Here is a 19,360-nt window from a genome sequence, read left to right on the forward strand (position 1 = left end):
AGTGTGCACGTGTCTTCATTTTGTGATGTTCATGTGAGAAGTTCTTAAACACCAGATGCAGATCAATCAAACAGCAGCAGCTGAACGAGCAGTGAAGAAGTATTCATATGATTTGACTTCATTAAAAACCATCAGTACTGCAGTATTAAAACTGCTGACACACACAAACTGAAGCCAATCAAATCTGAACAAATATTTACATCCGTCTGCTGCAACTGTAGAAGCTCCAACAGGAACTACAAACACGTTCCCGTTATCACCGTTTCATGAATAACGAAGCATTTAGTCATTTTTAACAATCTGATGCAAACTCTTTAGTTTTACATGAACGACTCTGTTTCCAGATGAAAAACATGGAGCCTTTTGCACACAGACACCGGTGCAGGGCAGGTAGATGTAAAGCAGAGGAGGGCGGAGCTTTCAGGTCTGTGGTATCGGCCTAAAGGTTAAAGTTCAAAGTCTGTTTCCCTGAGTTGGCCCATATTTGTCTGAAGGAGCAGATAAGAGACTGAATGTTTAACTTTTACTTATTTTAGTCGATTTGTGATGATTATGGATATACGAGCCTCAGTTATTCAACTATAACTGGGTCACAACAGGCCGAGCACGTTTAAGGAGTTTATAGTTGGCGCTGAGTAAAGTTCATGAAACTAGAAATGAGAGGATTTATTTTACTGCCAGACTTCTGTGACTTCAACAGATGAATTCTTATATTATTAATGATTAATGCGAGCAGGTGAAAGGAGGAGAAAGTCAGTAGAAGCAGGTCAGAATAAATGAGTGTGAATCAGAGGGAGGCGAGGACGGTGGAGGAGTTTAAATACCAGCCACCAAAGAGGTGGAGACGAGTGTGAGAGCTGATCTATGACAGGAGGAGAGCAGCAGGAGGGAAGGGAGGGTTCAAAGACCTGCTGGGGTGGTTCAGAGACGGAGGAGGCCGAGCTGAAGATGGTGGACAGCAGGGACAGGACCAGAAATGAGTCCATCAGAGGGACAGCTCAGTCAGGGAGGGTCTGAGCATGTGCAGAGGAGGGAGGGTGGAGGATGAAGAGGGAGACCTCAGGGGAGGTTTGTGGATGATCCTCTGTGGCGCCACCTGAAGGAAGCAGGTCATGACTACTTTGTAAATTTATACACACACTGCTCCAAACATTACAACAGGGAAGGGAACTCCAGGCCTCGAGGGACGGTGTCCTGCAGGTTTTACATGTGTCCTCAGTGACCTCAACATGTCTCTAAGTTCTCCAGAGGCCTGGCAATGAACTAATCGTGTGATTCATGTGTGTTGACCCAGGGTGACATCGAAAACCTGCAGGCCTGGAGTTCCCCACCCCTGCTGTAAAGCGTTTCTTTAATTTTTTGGAGGAGGAAAGCCGACGTTTCAAAAACTGGAACGATGACATGAGATCATGCGGTGGGATGCAGCGCAGCTGAAATGTCCCGTTAATGAGCTGCAGAGGAAACACGAGCCAGAGTTTTATCCAGTGTCCATTTATTTATGTATCTGTCATTCACTACTTTAACTCTAAACATTTTTTTAAGAAATTCAAGTATTTGTTGGGAACACAAGTCAAAAAAAAAAAAAAACTTTGCTAAAACAAAGACAAAAACATCTTTTTAAAACATCATATTTAGAATAATCAACACATCAAGTTTCTTTTCATAGAAGAAAAACGAGTCTAATCTCTACAGCAGAGCAGCCGCCTCGCTCCGCTTCACCGACGGCTGATCTGAGAACAGTGCAGGGAGGGAAAGACCAAACACGGGTCGCCTAAGCTGGAAGGACCTCTACGACCACGACGACAGAAACGAGGAAAGAGACGAGTCCGGAGGGAAAACGCCCGAGTGACCACGCGTCTCTCTGAAGTCAGAGTTGCACTTTTAGTCGCTGCGAACATCTGCTGAACATCTGCAGGCTGGAGAAACGACCCATTCATGAAGGAGAAGACCATCATCGACCTTTAACAGAAACTCACAGAAATATGATTTGTGACCCAATCTGCAGCAGGAAACGTGCTGTATGATATTTACATCACATGATGGCCGCTTTGTTTACCTGCAAGCAGCCCGAGGCTGCTCGGACCTGATTGGTCAATACAAACAAAAGTGTCTGAGTCTCTGGACGAGTGACGGGTTTTCCTGACGAGCCTCACGATCACACCGCCAAAAATAAACTTCGTTTTTTTAAGAACACAAAATTGTTTCCTTGAGTTTACTTTAAGTTTCCTAAACGGCCGTTTTGCACAGTTGTTATTGAGTTTACTGTAATAACCTGCAGACGTCTGCGGCGCTCAACGCTAACAAAACAAAGAAACGAACCAATCACACGGCCTCCTGACGACGCTTCGGTGCCACTAATCTGTTCGTGCTCGTAATTTATAAGGAGGCCAAAAAAGAAGCTTCATGATGAATAATGTCCTCACACAGCCGAGCCTGTGCTGAGGAAAAGAAGTTGGGCGTGAGGTGGAAGGAAACGCCTTTGAGGTTAAGGTCAAAGGTCTTCACACAGAATTCCTCTGCAGGACAAACCAACCAGCAGCAGCGTTTCGGTCATGTGACTGAAGTCAGACAGAGCTGCACACGTGCAGGTGGGTTGTGTGTGGTTTTTTGTTGGGAACAGTTACGTAAACGTTCTCGTCTCCGGACTCGCATAAAAAAAAAAAAAAAAAAAAAAAGAAAAACCCCCAAAAATCTAATTCGATCACAACAAACGAAAACAAAATAAAAGCCTGCTAATAAAATCACTTCCTAAAGATGAATTAAATAAAACGACCACAAAAGGTTTCGTCATCTTCGACAAACTCAACCATTGCACAGCATTCAGACCCAAACGCTCTCCGCGGGGTAATAAATATACACATGCAGATATACAAGTCGCCCTCCGCGTTTCCACGGCGACGCAAGCTGAGGTTTCAGGGGTTCCAAGAAAGTTTAAAGAAACCAGGAGGGCGCAGGAGCGGCGAGGACGCCCGGCGCCGATCCCACCGAACCCAGGAAGCGAGGCGCCGCGAGCTGTGGGTTCCCGCCGAGTCTTCACATCGCAAAGTTCGTGAAAGGACCAAAAACAAACAAACTTCGGCTGCTTCGTCGACCCTCAGAGATCCTGAGATCCTAAAAAGCTTCTTTGCAGTCACACGGCACTAAATAGGTGGGGGAGGGGCTGCCAATCTCCAATCAGAACCAGGCTGATGGATTACACGTCTGCTCAGCCACAGGTGTGATCTCCTCAGACGTCAACCTGCTGCTTCCTGATGGGATTTTTCCTTTTTCTTTACAACAAAATGAGAAACTGAAATTATTAAACTACTGAGAACATCAGGATTATTAATCTGCTGATTTCACACACACAGTAAAATCTGAGCCGTATGCTTCAGTGTTAAACAGGCGCCTCTCGCGTGTGAAACAGCGGCTAAAGCGGCGTCTGCTTATTTTCAAGGTGAAACCTTCAGTTTATTTTTTTACCGAGCGCGTTACCAAAACCACCAGCGGGCCCCTCACAGACTGAAGGCCTGCAGGCTCGCGACCAATCACACTTCAGGAGAGCCGTGAGCATCAGGCACCGCTGATCGTCGACGCTTCAACGTTTTTAATGGTTTTGAAGCTACAAACATACGACTCCGCTTCCTGTCTGCGGCCGACACATCAGGATGGAGCGGTGCAAGATAAATTGGGAGCTTTTACTCTGAAAATCCTCGTGAATATTTTCGGCCTTGTTCCCACCGCAGGACCAAGAGCCTTTTGAGGAACTCGGGTCATTTATCTGCGTTTCCTCCACAGGAGTCCAAACAAAGCCCAGAAACTCCCTTCAGCCACTTCCTGAAGATCCCAGCTCCAAATCCTCCATCTGATGTTTTTGTAATTCTTATTTTGGCCACAAGGAGACGACGAGCACACAGACTGCATTTAAAAGATGGATGTTGCTGCTGCAGACGCCGTTTGGTTAGTGAAGTCCCGTTTTTCACTCGTGCTTTTAGGCGGGGACGATCTGACTGAAAACAGCACATCCCGCCGAGCCACAGATCACCGTGACGACCATAAACTACGGATCTCCTTCATGTTTTATTCAGACGAGAAGCTGAGACCATAAACAGGAAAATGTTCGCAGAGCGACGCGCTTCTCTACAACTAACCCTTCCTGCAGCTAGGAGTCGCCCCCTGCTGGCCATTAGGAAGAATGCAGGTTTAAGGCACTTCTGCAGCCCGTTTTACACCATGCACAAGTGCCATTTAGCGCAGCACTTCCTGCGGCTGAAAACAAGTGTTAGAAAGAAAAAACTAAAGAGGGAAGCTGGAAAGACTCATTTTCATCCTGACAAACGCTTCAGATCACACTCAGGAAAAACAAATCTGAGCTTCCAGAGTTTAGTACAGGAACTGAGTTTCTCAGATTTAGACGTGGGAACCCGATTACAGGGCTGAAGGACGGTTCCTGGGTTCTTGGGACCTTTAGGCTCCTGGGTGGTGGAGGAAACGCACCGCTGCCGTCCCGTTAGCACACCGGGGTAACACCGCCGCCTCCTTTTGTGGTTTCACACAGTTCATCTACAAGGACACCTGAGCCTCCGCCTGACACAGGGGAAAAACAAACAAAAAAAAACCAAAAAACCAGCAGCATTTCACCCACAGCGTCCCGTCCACACCGACTCAGAGCGAGCACGAGGTAAAAGTCACTGAATCTGGAGGAATGATGGGAAAAGTGGTTTCATTTCCCCTCCAGTTTATTCTTTTTATAGAGGCTTTTATTTTTCCAGGGATTGAGGTAACCTGCCACAGTGGAGACACACCCCTGTCAAACACTCAATAAATTAAAAGAAAACGTCACCGCCGTCACTTCCTCTTCCTGTTAGCGAGGGCGGAGGAGGCGAGCGGGGAAGTGTCAGAACACACGCTGAGACGGGAGGGAAAAGTCCGCATTAGAGGAGAAGCTGCCAAATATCTGCAGATATCTCTTTCTGATCAGAACACCGCATCAGATGACTAAAAGCAGTCACAATTTCCTGTCGTCCTTTTCAAAATAAGAGTCTGCCACCACACAGCCTGGAGAAATGAATCTGAGGACGATGAATTCCTGATTAAACTCCTGCTGGACGAGGGTGAAGGGTGGTCAAACACACGAACCAAACAGCTCGCTGGGGAGGGGTGGGGGGGCAAAGGTAACCGTGTGTGCAGAAACACCTGTTGGTTAAAACCTGCTACATCTGTGAAATTGCATTATCATCACCACGCGGACGCCATGAAGACGCCACGAGGTGAAAACACAGTGAGTGATGTGGTATTTATAAAGAAAGGAAACAAAGACCTTGGCGATGTTTGGCGGGCGATGACGTCATACCGACCAACCCATTACATCGTAGGCAGCCCCGCCCCCCACCGTGTTTATCGCCTTTTCGAATGAATCCGTATTGCACAGGGCTGGAATGACTTCAAACATCAACTAAGCATCGAATCTACCAAACAGTTAAAATCTTTAAAGTCTCTACGAACACATGAAAATCCAAATCCAGTTCACTTCCTGTGTCTCACGTCAGCAGCTTTTTTTTCCTTTTTTTTTTTTTTCTTAATTTGTTTTTTTTTGTTTGTTTGTTTTTTTTAAGTTCAGCACCGAAAAACGCCGAGCGTCAGAAGTTTGGGTCAAATCACGGGGGAGGAAATATTTGAGGTTTTTCACAAGGTCCTGATGTGGGCGGGTGTGACGTTCTCCTCCAGGTGAAGGGGGGGAAAAAAAAAAAAAAAAAAAAAAAAAAGGAAGAAGAAGAAAAGATGACCCAAACTCTTCAATGCTTTCAGATGCCACAGCCAATGAAATCCCCTCTCAAACTGCCGTCGCTCCTCGAGATGCAGAGGAGCGCCGTTCATCTCTCCTCCTTCCTGGACACCTTAGAGGAGTGCCACGCAGTGGACCTGTGGAAACAAAGACGGAGGCAGAGACGTGAGTGTTCACCAGGCCGGGGCGACATCACAGTCCTCCTTAAAGAGACAGACGCTCATTTTTCTGTTAGAGACAATACTGAGGTGACCTTATTCAATTTAATGTATACAGCACCAAACCACAACAGCAGCCTCCTCAAGGCGGTTTATATTGCAACCCCAACAATCAGACGGCCCCCTACGAGCAAACACTTGGCAACAGTGGGAACAAAAAAAACTCCCTTTTAACAGGAAGAAAGCTCCAGTAGAATCAGGCTCAGATGTGGTGTGGAGGAGAGATTCATAAATGCAGAGGTGTATAAACAGGGATTAAGGAAGAAGTCTAAGGAGCTTGGAAAGAAAAGCGTCTGGACTTCTTTAAGTTGCTTGAAGACGTTTCACCTTCATCCGAGAAGCTTCTTCAGTTCTAGGGTCAAATGGTGGAGGGTGGCAGGTTAAAGCCCTGTGGGAGTGCCCCCCCCCCCAAGAGGGACAATGGGATCTGGGACTCTCCACCATTTGACCCTAGAACTGAAAAAGTGTTTAAGACTTAAAAGTTGAATGAAGAAAACGCCTGTATGAGCTGCACTCTGTGACAGTAGGAATAAAGAACTCCTAAACAGGAAGAGACCACAAACAGAGCCGGATCAGGCTCATCTTGTAGTTTTGCACTGAGTCTATGTTATCAGTTTCAGCACAAAGGCAGTGATTTTAACGTTGCCTTGTTTTCCTCAACCCACCCTGAAGTCCTGCCCTCCTCATCCTCCTCACCTGATGAAGGTCTTGAAGGCAGCACTCTGAGGATTGATGCACAGCGGCACCCGTTTGCCCTGCTGGTGCTCCGTGATGAAGCGATGGATCAACTCTGAGGACAGAAACGGGATCATCAGCCGCCAACATCACAAAGGAAGCTTACAGCTGCTCTTCGTTTTCATGCTACAGTTCCAGTTATGGAGGACAAACTGCATAAATTGTTTTTATTTTTGTGTGTGTGTGTGTGTGTGTGTGTGTGTATAAAAACTAAAAAAAAAAAAAACCCACAGTATACCACACACACCAAAGAATAATAAAATATCTAAATTAAATACGGTATTATAGAAAAACAAATAATTTCAAGAGTTTCAAATCATCTCGATGATTTCACCAGGTTTAGACCTCCACACTCCACTTTCACAGTGAAGGCTACTGCTCTCTCTCAGAGTTACTGTTTGTTTGTAGGGCTTTTATTATGAAAGGTAAAGAGGATGTTTGTCAAAGACTTGTTTGACTGTGCGACATCAATCACCTGCTGCTGGGAAAATTAAAGTAAAAACCTGTAACAAACATTACGTGGCTACGGCTCGGCCATATTATACCGTTCACGGTAATACCGCTACAGTGTTAGGCAATGATAAGAAAATAAAATATCGCGATAGAATATGGGTAAAACGCGCATGCGCAGTGCCTTTGTTTTCATACGCACATGGCGGCGACGGAGAATGAGGAGGGAGAAAGCGGATCGTTGAGTGAAACAGATGAACCAGAACTGGTTTGTAAAAATGCTGCAACTTCAGTGATGTGGAACTGGTTTAGCTTTCATCCGTCAGATACACAACAAAGCACTTTTTTTTGTAGAACATGCAAGCGGGCGTCGTTATTGCCGTATTTGCTGGACTACGGTGCTCGTAACTCTGGGAGTAATCTGGGTCCTAAAGTCCGTCCGGTTCAGGTCCCAAAGTCAAACGAACACTGCAGCATCACTGAGAGTTAAAAACTGTCTAAATTCTTTCATCTTTAATAAAATGATCAGTGTTGCTGCTTTACCAGGTGTAACAATGAAGTTTAACATCCAGGCATCCATGAAAACAGAATTTATTACACTTAACTTTTCCACCTGCTGCCCTCAGGGAGAAGGTACAGGTCTATACAGGCCAGAACATCCAGATTGGCCAACAGCCTGTATCCACAGGCTGTGAGGCTTCTGAACTCTCTGCCCCCCTCTCACAGACAATAACCATATCCAACTCTTTAATAGCACTGAACTGGTCTGCATTGGTGCATCATATCTTTATTCTCTTTCCCCCTCCTGTCCCCCCCCCCCCCCCTCTTTCTTAAATAGATAACTATCATATCTGACATCATATCTCACAGTACAATAATAATATTGAATGGGTTGCATTGTTGTACTTTGTCATGTTTCTCAGGTCTTTGTCTGAATTTCTTATGAACATTACTTGTCATGTTCTCATGTTGTTGCTAAGGATTGTCTTATTGCACTGGAGTCACACTGGGTTAAATATTTACACTTGGGTTTTAAGGGGTATTTATTATTGTATTTATGGGTTGTACGGAAGCTCCAAACGCAATTTCATTGTTCTCTGACAATGACAATAAATACTTATCTATCTTAACGGAGTTAGAAGTTAGCAGGAAGCTAGCGGAAGTTAGCTCGCTAGTTTCGCTAGTTACCTAAACATGATATAGCATGTTCTGACAGAGATTTCTGAAGCATTCAAACGTACAGCTCTGCTGTCACTTCCAACATAAAGAAGACAGGAAACTAAACAGCAGTGACGTTTGTAGGGTTACTGAAGTTGGGCTAGCTGGTATATAATGATGTGCTACATGATCGCTAGCTACACAGCTATGTTAGCATAACATAAACCGTGAAGCTGGAGGATGAACGCTAACTTTTTTCCACTGGATAAAAGTTAACGTGAAGGTTCCTGATGGTTAGAGACAAATGTAAACGGACCAAACTTCAGTCAGGAGAACAACTGAGATAATCCATCCACAATACGAGGTTAGTCATTAATATACTGCAACAACATGGGAACAGAGCAGCTGTGATAGAATACAGCATTAATGAATCAATGGTACAGAAGTGGAGGAAAGAATGAGTTGAATAAAGTTTGATTTATCTGACTGCTTTGTTTTCCTTAATGTGTCTTATAATCTCGTGCACCTTGTGGTCCAAAAAATACGTATTTGACTTTTTTATTTGGCACACTGCAGTTTAATGTTGCAAAGCACCTCTTTTTAACTTCAGTGGATATTATACATGGTTAACTCAGGATGTGTCAGCCCATTTCTACTGGAAATGCCTTTTGGTTAAACTTGCAGCAAGGAATTTGCATTTGCACTGTTAAATGTTTATATAACTTTAATGCACATAAAAAACAGCTGCTTGTTTAAGTAAAATAAATGGATTTTTTTTTTGTGCTAGTAAAGTTGTGGAGTTGTATTTTGTCTCGCATCAATTATATCATTATATCATCGTTATCGCAAAGTTTCAAATATATATCGTGATAAATATTTTTGGCCATATCGCCCTGCTCTATACGTGACCCAGAGCGAGTCGTGTTCATGCTCAGACTGCCGCCAAAGGAAAGCATCACGGTGCCGCCGGCGTACCTTTTCCCTGCCACACTGACAGCAGGCTGTTCTCGTAGCTGTGGCTGAACGGACGCTCAGCGACCGGCTCAAAGTCCCGGGTGTAAACTCGCCCGCTGGGGACGGAGTAGCAGCACTGACACATGCAGGTGTGGTAACGCAGACGCCCTTCGTCCAGGTAAGGGTGGGAGAGGGCGTCGCTGCCCGAAATCCTCTTCGCCTGAAGAGAAGAGCAGAGGAACAGTGAATAATTCTCCAGCTGACGGATTCAGGTGAGACCTTCACCTGCAGTCACATGACCAAGCAGCAGCAAACCTCACTGAGCTGAAACTTTTCTCTGATTGGTCCTTCACAGGTTCACTCTGAGTGCTGATTGGCTGCAGAGGCTCACCTGCATGCATATAAAGCCAGAGAGGGCGGCACATGGGGCTCCCATGCTTTTAGTATTTAGTTTCAGGGCGAAGTCTGAATGCGACAGCGCTGTGTCGCCGCTTCCTGCTCGTCTTCCTCTTCTCTCTGCCTCATCGGGGCTCCGGCGCCTCGTCTCAGGTTTGAGTATTCTCTCATTTGTGATGTTTAAAGTTTCTTGAAGTGCCGTTTAATTTTTAGGATGGTTTGAGCCACTGATTTAAGGACAGCAACACATTTAAAAAAATATAACTGCATAACTACAATAACAACATTGACCCCTTACTGGTCCATGTAACACACCCATATACACATTAGTTAGGAAGAAGTCTGCTGGGTGTTAAAAGCATGTGAGTGCATTTAGTTTCACAGTTTATTGAAGAGTTTAATCAGCAGAGTTTGAATTGTCAAAAACAAACAATTTTAATTTGATGCTTTGTCAACAGAGGGCGCTGATGAGTGTAGAGGAGTACAGCATGACAGGACCAAGTACTGAGCCCTGTGCAACACCCTCAAGGAAACTACCAGTCACACACATTCAGCCGGGTGTGTCACGTGAACATCTGTCCTGCTGGACTAAAACCAGCGCTCAGCTAACGAGTGACACCTGAGTTTGGCCTGAGAGTTTGGCAATGGATCAACAGTTGTGCTCGATCATGTCACCACTTTCATGGAAAGGCCGTGCACGTGCTGCTTTTCATACAGCACAAATATCCACAGATACAAGGCGCAACCTGGGCACAGAGTTAAGGTCTCGGTGTGAGCAGAAGATTTAAAATGTCAGAGGAGCTGCATTAAATCCACTCTGAGACGAAACGCTAACAAAACAAAAATCAGTCCAGTTCCTCGAATGAAAGATGAAAATCTGCACTTCAAGCATCTGTTTGGTTTTTAAATCCACGGTGTTGAGAGAGACAACAGCTGTGACAAAAGCACAGCTGTGGAAACATCTGGGCTGCACCGCCCAGAGTTCCACCTTCTGGCTGCAGTAGTGAGTTACATCACAATGGATACTTATCAGTGGGACAGAAACCTTCTTTTCCTAATTTAACGACAGTTCAAACAGTTTTCTGTGCTGACGTCACTGTGAGTCGCCTCAGCTGTTACAGCTGCAGTGATAGCTGTCCAGGGTTTTTCCTGCATCCAGAAAACAGCTGTTCTTCTTCTTCTTTAAAAAAAACAAACAAAAAAAAAAAAAATCGGTTTAATTTCCTCAGCAGTAAATATGATATCTGGTAACAGGAACAGTACGTGGCTCTCCTGAAGGCCAAACTGTGACGAGGAAAAACCCTGAAGACCCATCAATCAGCTGGTGTTACTTACAAGTCCACAAGACCCGCTCCCCAAATCACTCGCCAACGACTAAAAACCCAGAGATTTACTGCCATCATGCTCGCTCTCTTCCGAGCTTCCTGCCAGGGTCGCCGGCTCCTCTTCCTCCTTCTAACATCTAGAGACTCGTAGCCAATGGCGTGTGCCGCTCACCAAACTTACACCCTGAAAGAAGCGGCGAGGGCACCGAGCGGGAACGAAAACCGAGCAGACCTCCCCGTTACAGGCGATGCGACTTAAAGCTGTTCGTTAGAGTGAAACAGCTGCAGCGTTAATTCAGACCGAGGTGTCCACGTTTGGGTCACAACGGCAAACATTAAACAGAACGAGCTGAAGGTCAGAAGACGACAGAGCGCCGGAGGAGCCGGACATCAGCTCAGCATCAACTCACCGGATCAAAGACCAGCATCCGGCAGAGGAGGTGCACGGCCTCGTGGGTCGCTCCGTCAGACAGCATGTAGAGCACCGACAGCGACGGCTGAGGACCAGAAACAGCACGAACAACAAGTCAGCACCGGAGACGCTGAGACGATCAACACAAAGAATGAATGCAGCAGATGTTTTTAAAACTTTAAGACTTCCTGGTTAAAGTGTTTGTGATCGTCTGTGGTACAAAAGTTTCAGACTTTTCAAAAACATGAATTGTGATTGTTTGTGCGAATGTGAGTCTGTGCAGCTGCAACGTAGCAGAACTTCAGGTCTGATCTTCCATCATTTTTAGCTGTTCACTGGTTTTAACCTCACTCTGTCCCACATTTCCCAGTAAACCCACCTCATTACCTGGCAGACATTTTGGATGTGTACCGTGTCTGTAAAGCGTTACACAACCACCACGCGTTAGCGGGAGCTGCGGGGTGACCGAGTGGGCGGCTGCTGTGAACACACGTGGGTAATAAAAGAAAGCAACGCGGCCTTCTTCCAGAGCAGAGAGTGGCGTGCTGCTGCTCAGCTCACGAGCACACCACGCAGTCACGTACCGGTTTGTGCGGCCCCCTCAGGATGTGGGCCCGGGCGCCCTCGCAGGCCGCTGCCAGGGCCGACAGAGGCGGCGTTCCCAGCAGGTCGGTGATCAGGTCCAGCTGCGACACAGAGACAGACCGCTTCACATCACAGAAGACCAAACAAAGGTTTGGATTTGTGGAAGGATCCTCAGAGCTGGAACAGCCGTGCCGCCATCTTTAATCCGACTTTCCGCGGCACGACTCAAACACGGATTCTACCTGAGCCGAGTCCACAGGTGAAACATTTTAACATGTTCATATAAACTGAAATTAAAGCTGAGAGGTGGATGTACATCAAAAGTTCAAAGGTCAAAGTTACGCATACATACCTGAACATCATCTTAGCCACACCTCTGAACTAACAGGAGGAGGAGCTAACCCTGTCACCTGACTGCACTCTCTGATTGAACCTGTTATCAGCAGCTCTGCAGGTTTTTTGGTTTTTAAATGAATGTGTTGCCGGTTGCCGTGGCGCCCGGCGTCTCACCTGCTGAATGGGACTCTGAGCCTGGAAGAGGATGCGTCGCCCCAGCAGCTCGGCGAAGATGCAGCCCACCGACCACACGTCGATGGCCGAGCTGTAGTGCCGGCAGCCCATCAGCACCTCCGGCGCCCTGTAGTACTGAGTCACCACCTCCTGTGTCATGTGACGTGACGGGTCGGGCTCCTCCACGCGCGCCAGGCCGAAGTCACAAATCTGAGCAAAACGGAAAAACATCAACCGCTCTATGTGAGTCACTCGAGCAAGCAGCTGATTGGTTTCCTCGTGTTTTGGAAAGGCGGCGACTTTTGTCCCTCCCACAGCATGGCGTCAGGCCCAAACGCAGCAAAGACGTTTCAACGCCACTAAAATCTGAGTAATTTCCCAACGAGTCGTTTCCTCAGACTCCTCCTGCGTGTGCTTGGTGTAGAGCTACAAACGCCGCTGTGAGAGCATCGCCGTCTCTGAGCTGTGACGTCTCATTGCGCCTAACAAACATCACCTGGTACAGGTCGGAAAAGTATCTGTTCTATGCGTTAATTATTGCCACAACGATCGTGTTTTAAATAAAGCGCGCCTCATTTTTGCCCTTAAAAAGCTCAAACGGACGCCCTCGTTCAGTCGCTAAACCCCGCCCCTTTTCCACTGCAGTCTCTCCAGTTTCAGCTTTAACTGGTGATTTTATGAACGGCAGCCGTGCGTCTCTCTGCACCACGCCTGCCACAGACTGGGGATCTGTGACCCCCCCACCCCCCGCTTAAACAGCTGTGATAGGCTCCACCCCCTGGATCATCAGAAAACCGTTCCAACGTTTTAGCCGCCAGCACTGACCGCGGTGGTTTTGCAGGTGTCGATTTTGCATCTCGACCGTAACGCAGAGCAGCACAAGTTACCATGGCAATGTACTTGGTAACCAGCGAACCGCCTTCATAACCCCCGGTAACCAGGCTTCGCGGCCTCCGATACAGGTGAGTGCGGCGTTACCTTGAGCAGGCAGTTGCTGTTGACCAGCAGGTTTCCGGGTTTGATGTCTCTGTGCAGGATCCCAGCGGAGTGCAGGTACTTCAAACCTGGACAGGAAACAGAGAGGAGGTCAGAGTTTTAAGCCTTTGCCTGCTGAACCTCGATTCTGCACCGCTTATAAACGTCTGTATCGATATGCGCCGAGGTCGTCACCTTTATGGGGGAAAGAGTTAAAGTCGTCCTCCTGGTGAGCGACGACAACGTTTAAATCAGCGGTCCCCGCGGTCCGGTTTATGCCCAACAACATTTTCACAGGCCGGCCTTTAAGGTGTCGCAGATAAATACAACAAAATCAAACCGGCACCAGAAGAAGAAGATTTATTCATAACACACAGGAAAGACCCGGAGAAACCGAGTGAACGATAAAAACGATAAAACCATAAATTTAACACCCGAGCCTCAACTCTCGCGGACCGGTCCATGGCCCGGGGACCGGTCCATGGCCCGGGGACCGCTGGTCTAAACCACCAGCATCACTGTGACGACTTCTTTCACTCTCCTCAGTTTCTGCTATTCCGCTTCCATCTCGAGACATCACACGCCACCGACCCGCCCGGCGAGGTGACGAGAACAACTAACTCCCAGAACTACAGCAGGAAACTCACTTCCTCCAGTGAAGTTTTAAATTTCATTACTAATCTGAGATTTAAAGGGAAAGATGGAGCCTGCAGTAGGACACGCTGCTCGCTGCAGGTCTGCAGCTTATGAGACCGCCACAGGAAAGTAAACAAACAGAAAGCGAGGCAGCGAGACTGAACGACTGTTTAAACATAGGCCGAGACATTCGGAGGCGGATGATGATCGGCAGCTTTGCCTCTTCAGGAGAAAGATGGACGTGTGCGTTTGAAGCCGGCGGTGTATTTAAATCTCGTACTGAACGCAATTATGTCGCTCGGCCCGTGCGGCGGCGGGACGCGAAAGAGCCGGCTCACCTCGGAGGATCTGGTAGAGGAAGACCTTGATGTGGTCGGTGGTGAGCGGCTGAGGAGACACGATCACTTTGTGGAGGTCGCTCTGCATCAGCTCTGTTATCACGTAGCTGCGGGGCGGTGAGCAGTCAAGGAAAAAAAAAAAAAATGCACACGCTCACACACGGACCGACCTCCGCCTACACGAGCACGACGCATCGCCCAGCACCGGCCTCCGAGGCGGGGGTGCGCCGGGGCAGCTCAGCGAAAAGTGCCGATATAACATTTTTTAGAAATGATGCACATTAAACATTCATCAGCAGCCTCGTGCTTCACATCTGCGAGGAGCTGGATTTAGACCGGACACCGGCGGCTAAATTAAGCGAGTTAAAGGAGGACGTGAGGGAGAACTAATGAGGAGAAACTGGGACAGAAGGACTGAAGGATACATCTCCTCGAAGCAGTCGATCTGCGGAGGCTGCAGAATGTCCAGAGCCGACAGAACCTGCACGGAGAGAGAAAAACGGCATCAGCTCAGCGTCTACATCCAAATAAGAGCCTCTTCAAAATAAAAGCGCCCGCAGGTCGTTACATTGTCGTGTTTGAAGAAGCACAGCATCCGCAGCTCTCTGAAGACCCTCTTGCAGGAGACCAGGTTCTGGAAGACGTTGGGCATCTTCTTCAAAGCCACCTTCCGGCCGTCCCGAGGATCGGTCACCGACCTGTGAGGAAACGAGGCGCACGCTTCCTGTCACAGCTAGAAGACAGTCTGACGACACAGTTTAGGGTCGTTCGGTCTGCAGACACACAACAGCTAACTGCTGCTCAAAGTGAATAAAGTTACAGTGAGTCACAGGTTCAGCGCAGCCGCAGCAACTCTAGTGCTCGACACAAAGCGGGCCTCAGGCCATGTTTTAATAATGGCGGGTTAATCCTTTAAGTTTGGGCTGAAAACGCTGCATCTAAGAGACGAGGCGGTGCTGCTGGAGGACAGGTGCAGTTACCTAAGTGTGGGGCTCACGTCACACACCTACATCAGCCTCACTGTGAAGCAGAGGCCACGTTCATATGGATGCAACTGCAAATTAGCCGTGTATTCCTCATATGCTGATGCCAAACCACATACAGGGACGTGCACGCGCACGGTACCAGAAGATCAGGGCCAAACATTTTTACTATGGCTGTTTAACCAACACGACTCATAAACGTACACAGGAAGCAGAATTAAAGCTCCACAGTAAATGTGCTGGCCCCTCTTTGGGCTGCAGCGTCTCTGGTGGACGGCGCTAATCTAAAGACGAGGGAAACAAGCTGCTCGTCTGCACACGGCTTCACGTGGAAAACAGACATTTTAAAAAAAAAAAAAAAAAAAAAAAAACTCAGTGAGGGGGAGCTCTGATTGGTCAGTTACATTAAAATGAATCCCTGTATGAGGTCTTTAAACCTTCAATGTGATTATTAAAGTAAACTGAACAGAGTGTGGAAGACGAGACAAAGAAGAGCGGCATCAGCTCCTTTGACCTTTAACCTTTTAATAAATCTTGTTTCACTGAGCCTCTGCACCACGCCATCACTGCAGGACAGTGACGCGAGTGTTTCACTCACATTTAACAGCACATTTCTGAATGAGCAGCCTGTCACAGATCCCCCCCCCCCTCCCAGCAGCAGTGAAGATGATGCTGTTGTAGTTTGAGGTGGAGCCTCAGGCGGCCGTGGTTTGGTTTACAGTAATGATGTGCAGTTCTCACAGACAAACAGTTTTACTCTCCAAACTCCAGCTCCTATACCAGCTGGGAAGCAACCATGATGTTTACCTGCCAACGTTCCGGTCGTGAATCCAGCCCGGCTTACATAACGGCAAACACACATATTTTTCACCATTTTCTAACACGTTCTGCACGACCTGTTGACTTATCGGCCCACTGACAACCAATCACACGGGTTCAGGCTTTATCCAAAACACACAACCCTGAGGACAGCTTGGTCAGGTTACAGCTGGGAGGCAAGGCCTCACGCTGCAGCTGTGCAGAGCATCAAAGGTCTAAAACCAGTCAAACCAGCTAAACCAGAAATGATCAGAGGCTGGTGATGAACCCAGATGGAGATGAGGTGATGCCATCTTGTGTGGTGACAGTTTGAGCGCATGTAAACAAAGATGGAGCTGAGTTTCAAGTCTGCACAAACAAGATGGAAGTCGGAGCAGAGGGAGCTTTCTGACAGCAGGAATGTGAAGCATGATAACGATCACAGCGTTTTCTTACCAAACAACTCCAAATGCGCCATAACCGATGGGCCGGTCTGGCTCCATCTCTGCGGGGCTCGGCACCTCGCTGGCTGGGTTGCTGTAGGGCTGAGGCACCGCCGCGCCGCCGCCGGTGCTTCCTCCGAGGGCTGTGGGGTGACGAGGGGTCCCTGCCGGGGCGGTGGGTCCGGTGAGGCACGGTGTGGCGCTGAGGCCCGTGGAGGGGGCTCCGCAGGAGGAGTTCACGCAGAAATACTTGTGGCCCAGCTCAGAGCCCGGAAATAGGTCTCCACACACGGTCTGCCGGCCTGCGCCGTGAAATGCCATCCTCCTCCCGGAGCACCACCCGGACACGGTCGCGTTATCTGCCGCTGCCTGCTGCTGCTAGGCTCGGAGGACCCGCAGCTCCCCGCTAAGCATGCCCAGCCTGTGAAGGAGGCAGACACACGTCAACGCGCTGTGGCTTGAAACACATAAACACGTTCACAGGCCGAAGTGTGCTAGTTAAATCCGGGCTAAATCCAGGCCCGCGGCGGAACGGACCTCCGACACAGCCGAGCCGAGCCACCTTTGTTTGTATCAGGCTGCTCTCACCTGGTTAGTGGAGCAGCTAGCATCCCCCGGCTAACTAACGAGTCAGCGTCCAAAAACAGAAATATAAAATAATCCACCCGCTGCTCCATCACCCAGCTCGGCTGCACAGAGACCACAGCACACACTCAAGCACACGCATCGATATTCACTCTTATTTTTCTTCTAAAACCAATAAAATAAAAACGCGTCCAGGCGTCCGCAGCTAACCAGCTGTTCTGGCTAACCAGTTAACCCCCCCCCCGATGACCCACATAACCATCACCGGCCGGACGAGCTGACCTAGATCGACTAAGAAAGCGAGCTTTCCCCCGCGAGGTCCAAAAATGAGCCTACAAACCTGACTCGGTTAAGCAGCCGATAGCATGACACGGAAACGGGCTTAAAGAAGGCGAGAAAAGCCGAGTTAAATCCTCGAGCTAGCCGGGATGGTTAGCCAGCGGAGCCGCTAGCTGCAGCTAGCTGCGGGCTGCTCACTAGCTGGCCGCGGCGCCGTCACAGGCGGAGAAGAAGCGTCCATATAGGCGGTTTCTCCTCTTTTCCGGGTGGAGGTTCATCCAGCGGCAGGTTCCGAGCGGGGCTTCGACCCAGCAGGGCTTCGGCTCCGGACTACAGCGACAGCTTAGCCCGGCTAGCCTGTAGGAGGAGCAGGTGAAGCCGGATGGGGGAGGGTGGATGATTTTTTTCCCACTCTGCTGTAAACACTGGGTGACAAATTAAAGGAAAAGAAACCCCAGAATAAACGAGGATAAATGCAGGTGCTTCCTGACACAGGTGCGCCACATGGTAACAGCCAATCAGCATCCAGCCCTGTTCTGCACAGGTGTGAACACAGCAGGCAGGTTCAGCGGATTCTGGAGGCGTTTAAAATGGATAAACAGGGCTGATTGTTGGCGTCCATTATTGGTGCAAATTCTGGTATCGGTAGGACCCCACGTAAACACACGGCCGCTATCCCCGATAACAATGCCGATACTTTCATCCAGCTAATGTAGGGGAGAGGTGAATCATCATCATGTTTGCAAATTCTGAACACGTTTTAATGAGCACTACATCACTGTTGTTTTTACTTTCCATAATAATTAGATAACACAACAGAAGATATTTCAGAATATTTCATTTTAAAACTTTTTTGGAGTCCTACGATGTAAATGTGCGTCTCTAAAGAACTCAGAGTCACCATCTGCTGTCTGTAAAATAAAATAGACATCAATACAAATTCTATATTTATATGTATATTTTATAAAATGATCTTTTTCCCATTTAGTGGAGTAGTAGTATTTTTAATGTATTTTTCCATGACAAAAAATTATTTAACTACGCACTGAAACAATGTATTGATATTTGGATCGTTCAGTCCGCCTCTACCGTTTATACACAGCCAGTATTTGGATTATTATATAATACTCTTGATAATCGGTCATCATTGGGTTATATGGAGGACTCAAACTGCCACAGTTTAACATAAATAACTCAAATACGTCAAAGTATATTTAAATTAATTGAAGTAGTATTTTATAAAATGTGGCAAAAATGTCTTTTAACCTGAATTAACAAATACAAAATATAGAAATTTACAGGCAAAATAAACCCCATAAAATAAAATACTTATCATCTGATTTATACTTTTTAAATATTGATTTGATATAAATTTAACCCTGATTCATTCTTTTTTATATGGACTTTATGTTTTGAAGCCTTTCCTTACACAGAGCCCAGTATTACAGGAACTACTCTGTTTTAATATGGAGGACTAACAATATATATTATATATTAAAAGGACTATATAGGACTATATATTAAAAAAAAAGAAAAGAAAAAAGTACTTTCTATTAAAGGCAAACACGGGGGATGCAGCAGACAAAGGGATTCATATATAAGGAAGAAAAGTCCTGAGCATAAGTTAGCGCTATCTCACCTCAGCCTGAAGCTCAGACTGAATAGAAACATTACGAGCCGCTAAATCGGAGCTAACGGGCCCGTTAGCTTTTCTGAGCCGGTTCACAGACACCTTTAACTTGTTTCAGTGCTTCAGATGAAACATCCACATTCAGCACCCACTCAGACACTGTGAAGATGACCTAAACTCGAGTCC

The 19,360-nt window shown here is 47.3% G+C and overlaps 1 protein-coding gene across 3 annotated transcripts; it reads right to left on the reverse strand.

The window, feature by feature from the left end:
* Nucleotides 1–1,470: 1,470 nt before the first annotated feature.
* Nucleotides 1,471–19,267, reverse strand: nlk1 (nemo-like kinase, type 1). Of its 3 annotated transcripts, none has more exons than XM_084924994.1 (12): nt 17,743–19,267; nt 16,694–17,101; nt 15,025–15,154; nt 14,882–14,937; nt 14,457–14,563; nt 13,486–13,571; nt 12,508–12,717; nt 11,997–12,098; nt 11,411–11,497; nt 9,301–9,499; nt 6,679–6,772; nt 1,471–5,901 (listed from the first exon to the last, which is right to left on the reverse strand). In XM_084924994.1, the coding sequence occupies exons 2-12, from the start codon at nt 16,999–17,001 to the stop codon at nt 5,853–5,855; spliced, it is 1,428 nt and encodes a 475-aa protein (XP_084781120.1). In that variant the 5' UTR covers nt 17,002–17,101; nt 17,743–19,267; the 3' UTR covers nt 1,471–5,852. The 3 variants fall into 3 exon arrangements, with proteins under 3 accessions (XP_084781120.1, XP_084781119.1, XP_084781121.1); XM_084924993.1 differs by having other exon boundaries at nt 17,606–19,267; XM_084924995.1 differs by lacking the exon at nt 17,743–19,267 and adding an exon at nt 17,269–17,584.
* Between the last annotated feature and the right edge of the window lie 93 nt (nt 19,268–19,360).

This window comes from Perissodus microlepis, chromosome 4, assembly GCF_051167445.1.
Source record: "Perissodus microlepis isolate ML-2025 ecotype Zambia chromosome 4, ASM5116744v1, whole genome shotgun sequence".
Classification (NCBI taxonomy): Eukaryota; Metazoa; Chordata; class Actinopteri; order Cichliformes; family Cichlidae; genus Perissodus; species Perissodus microlepis.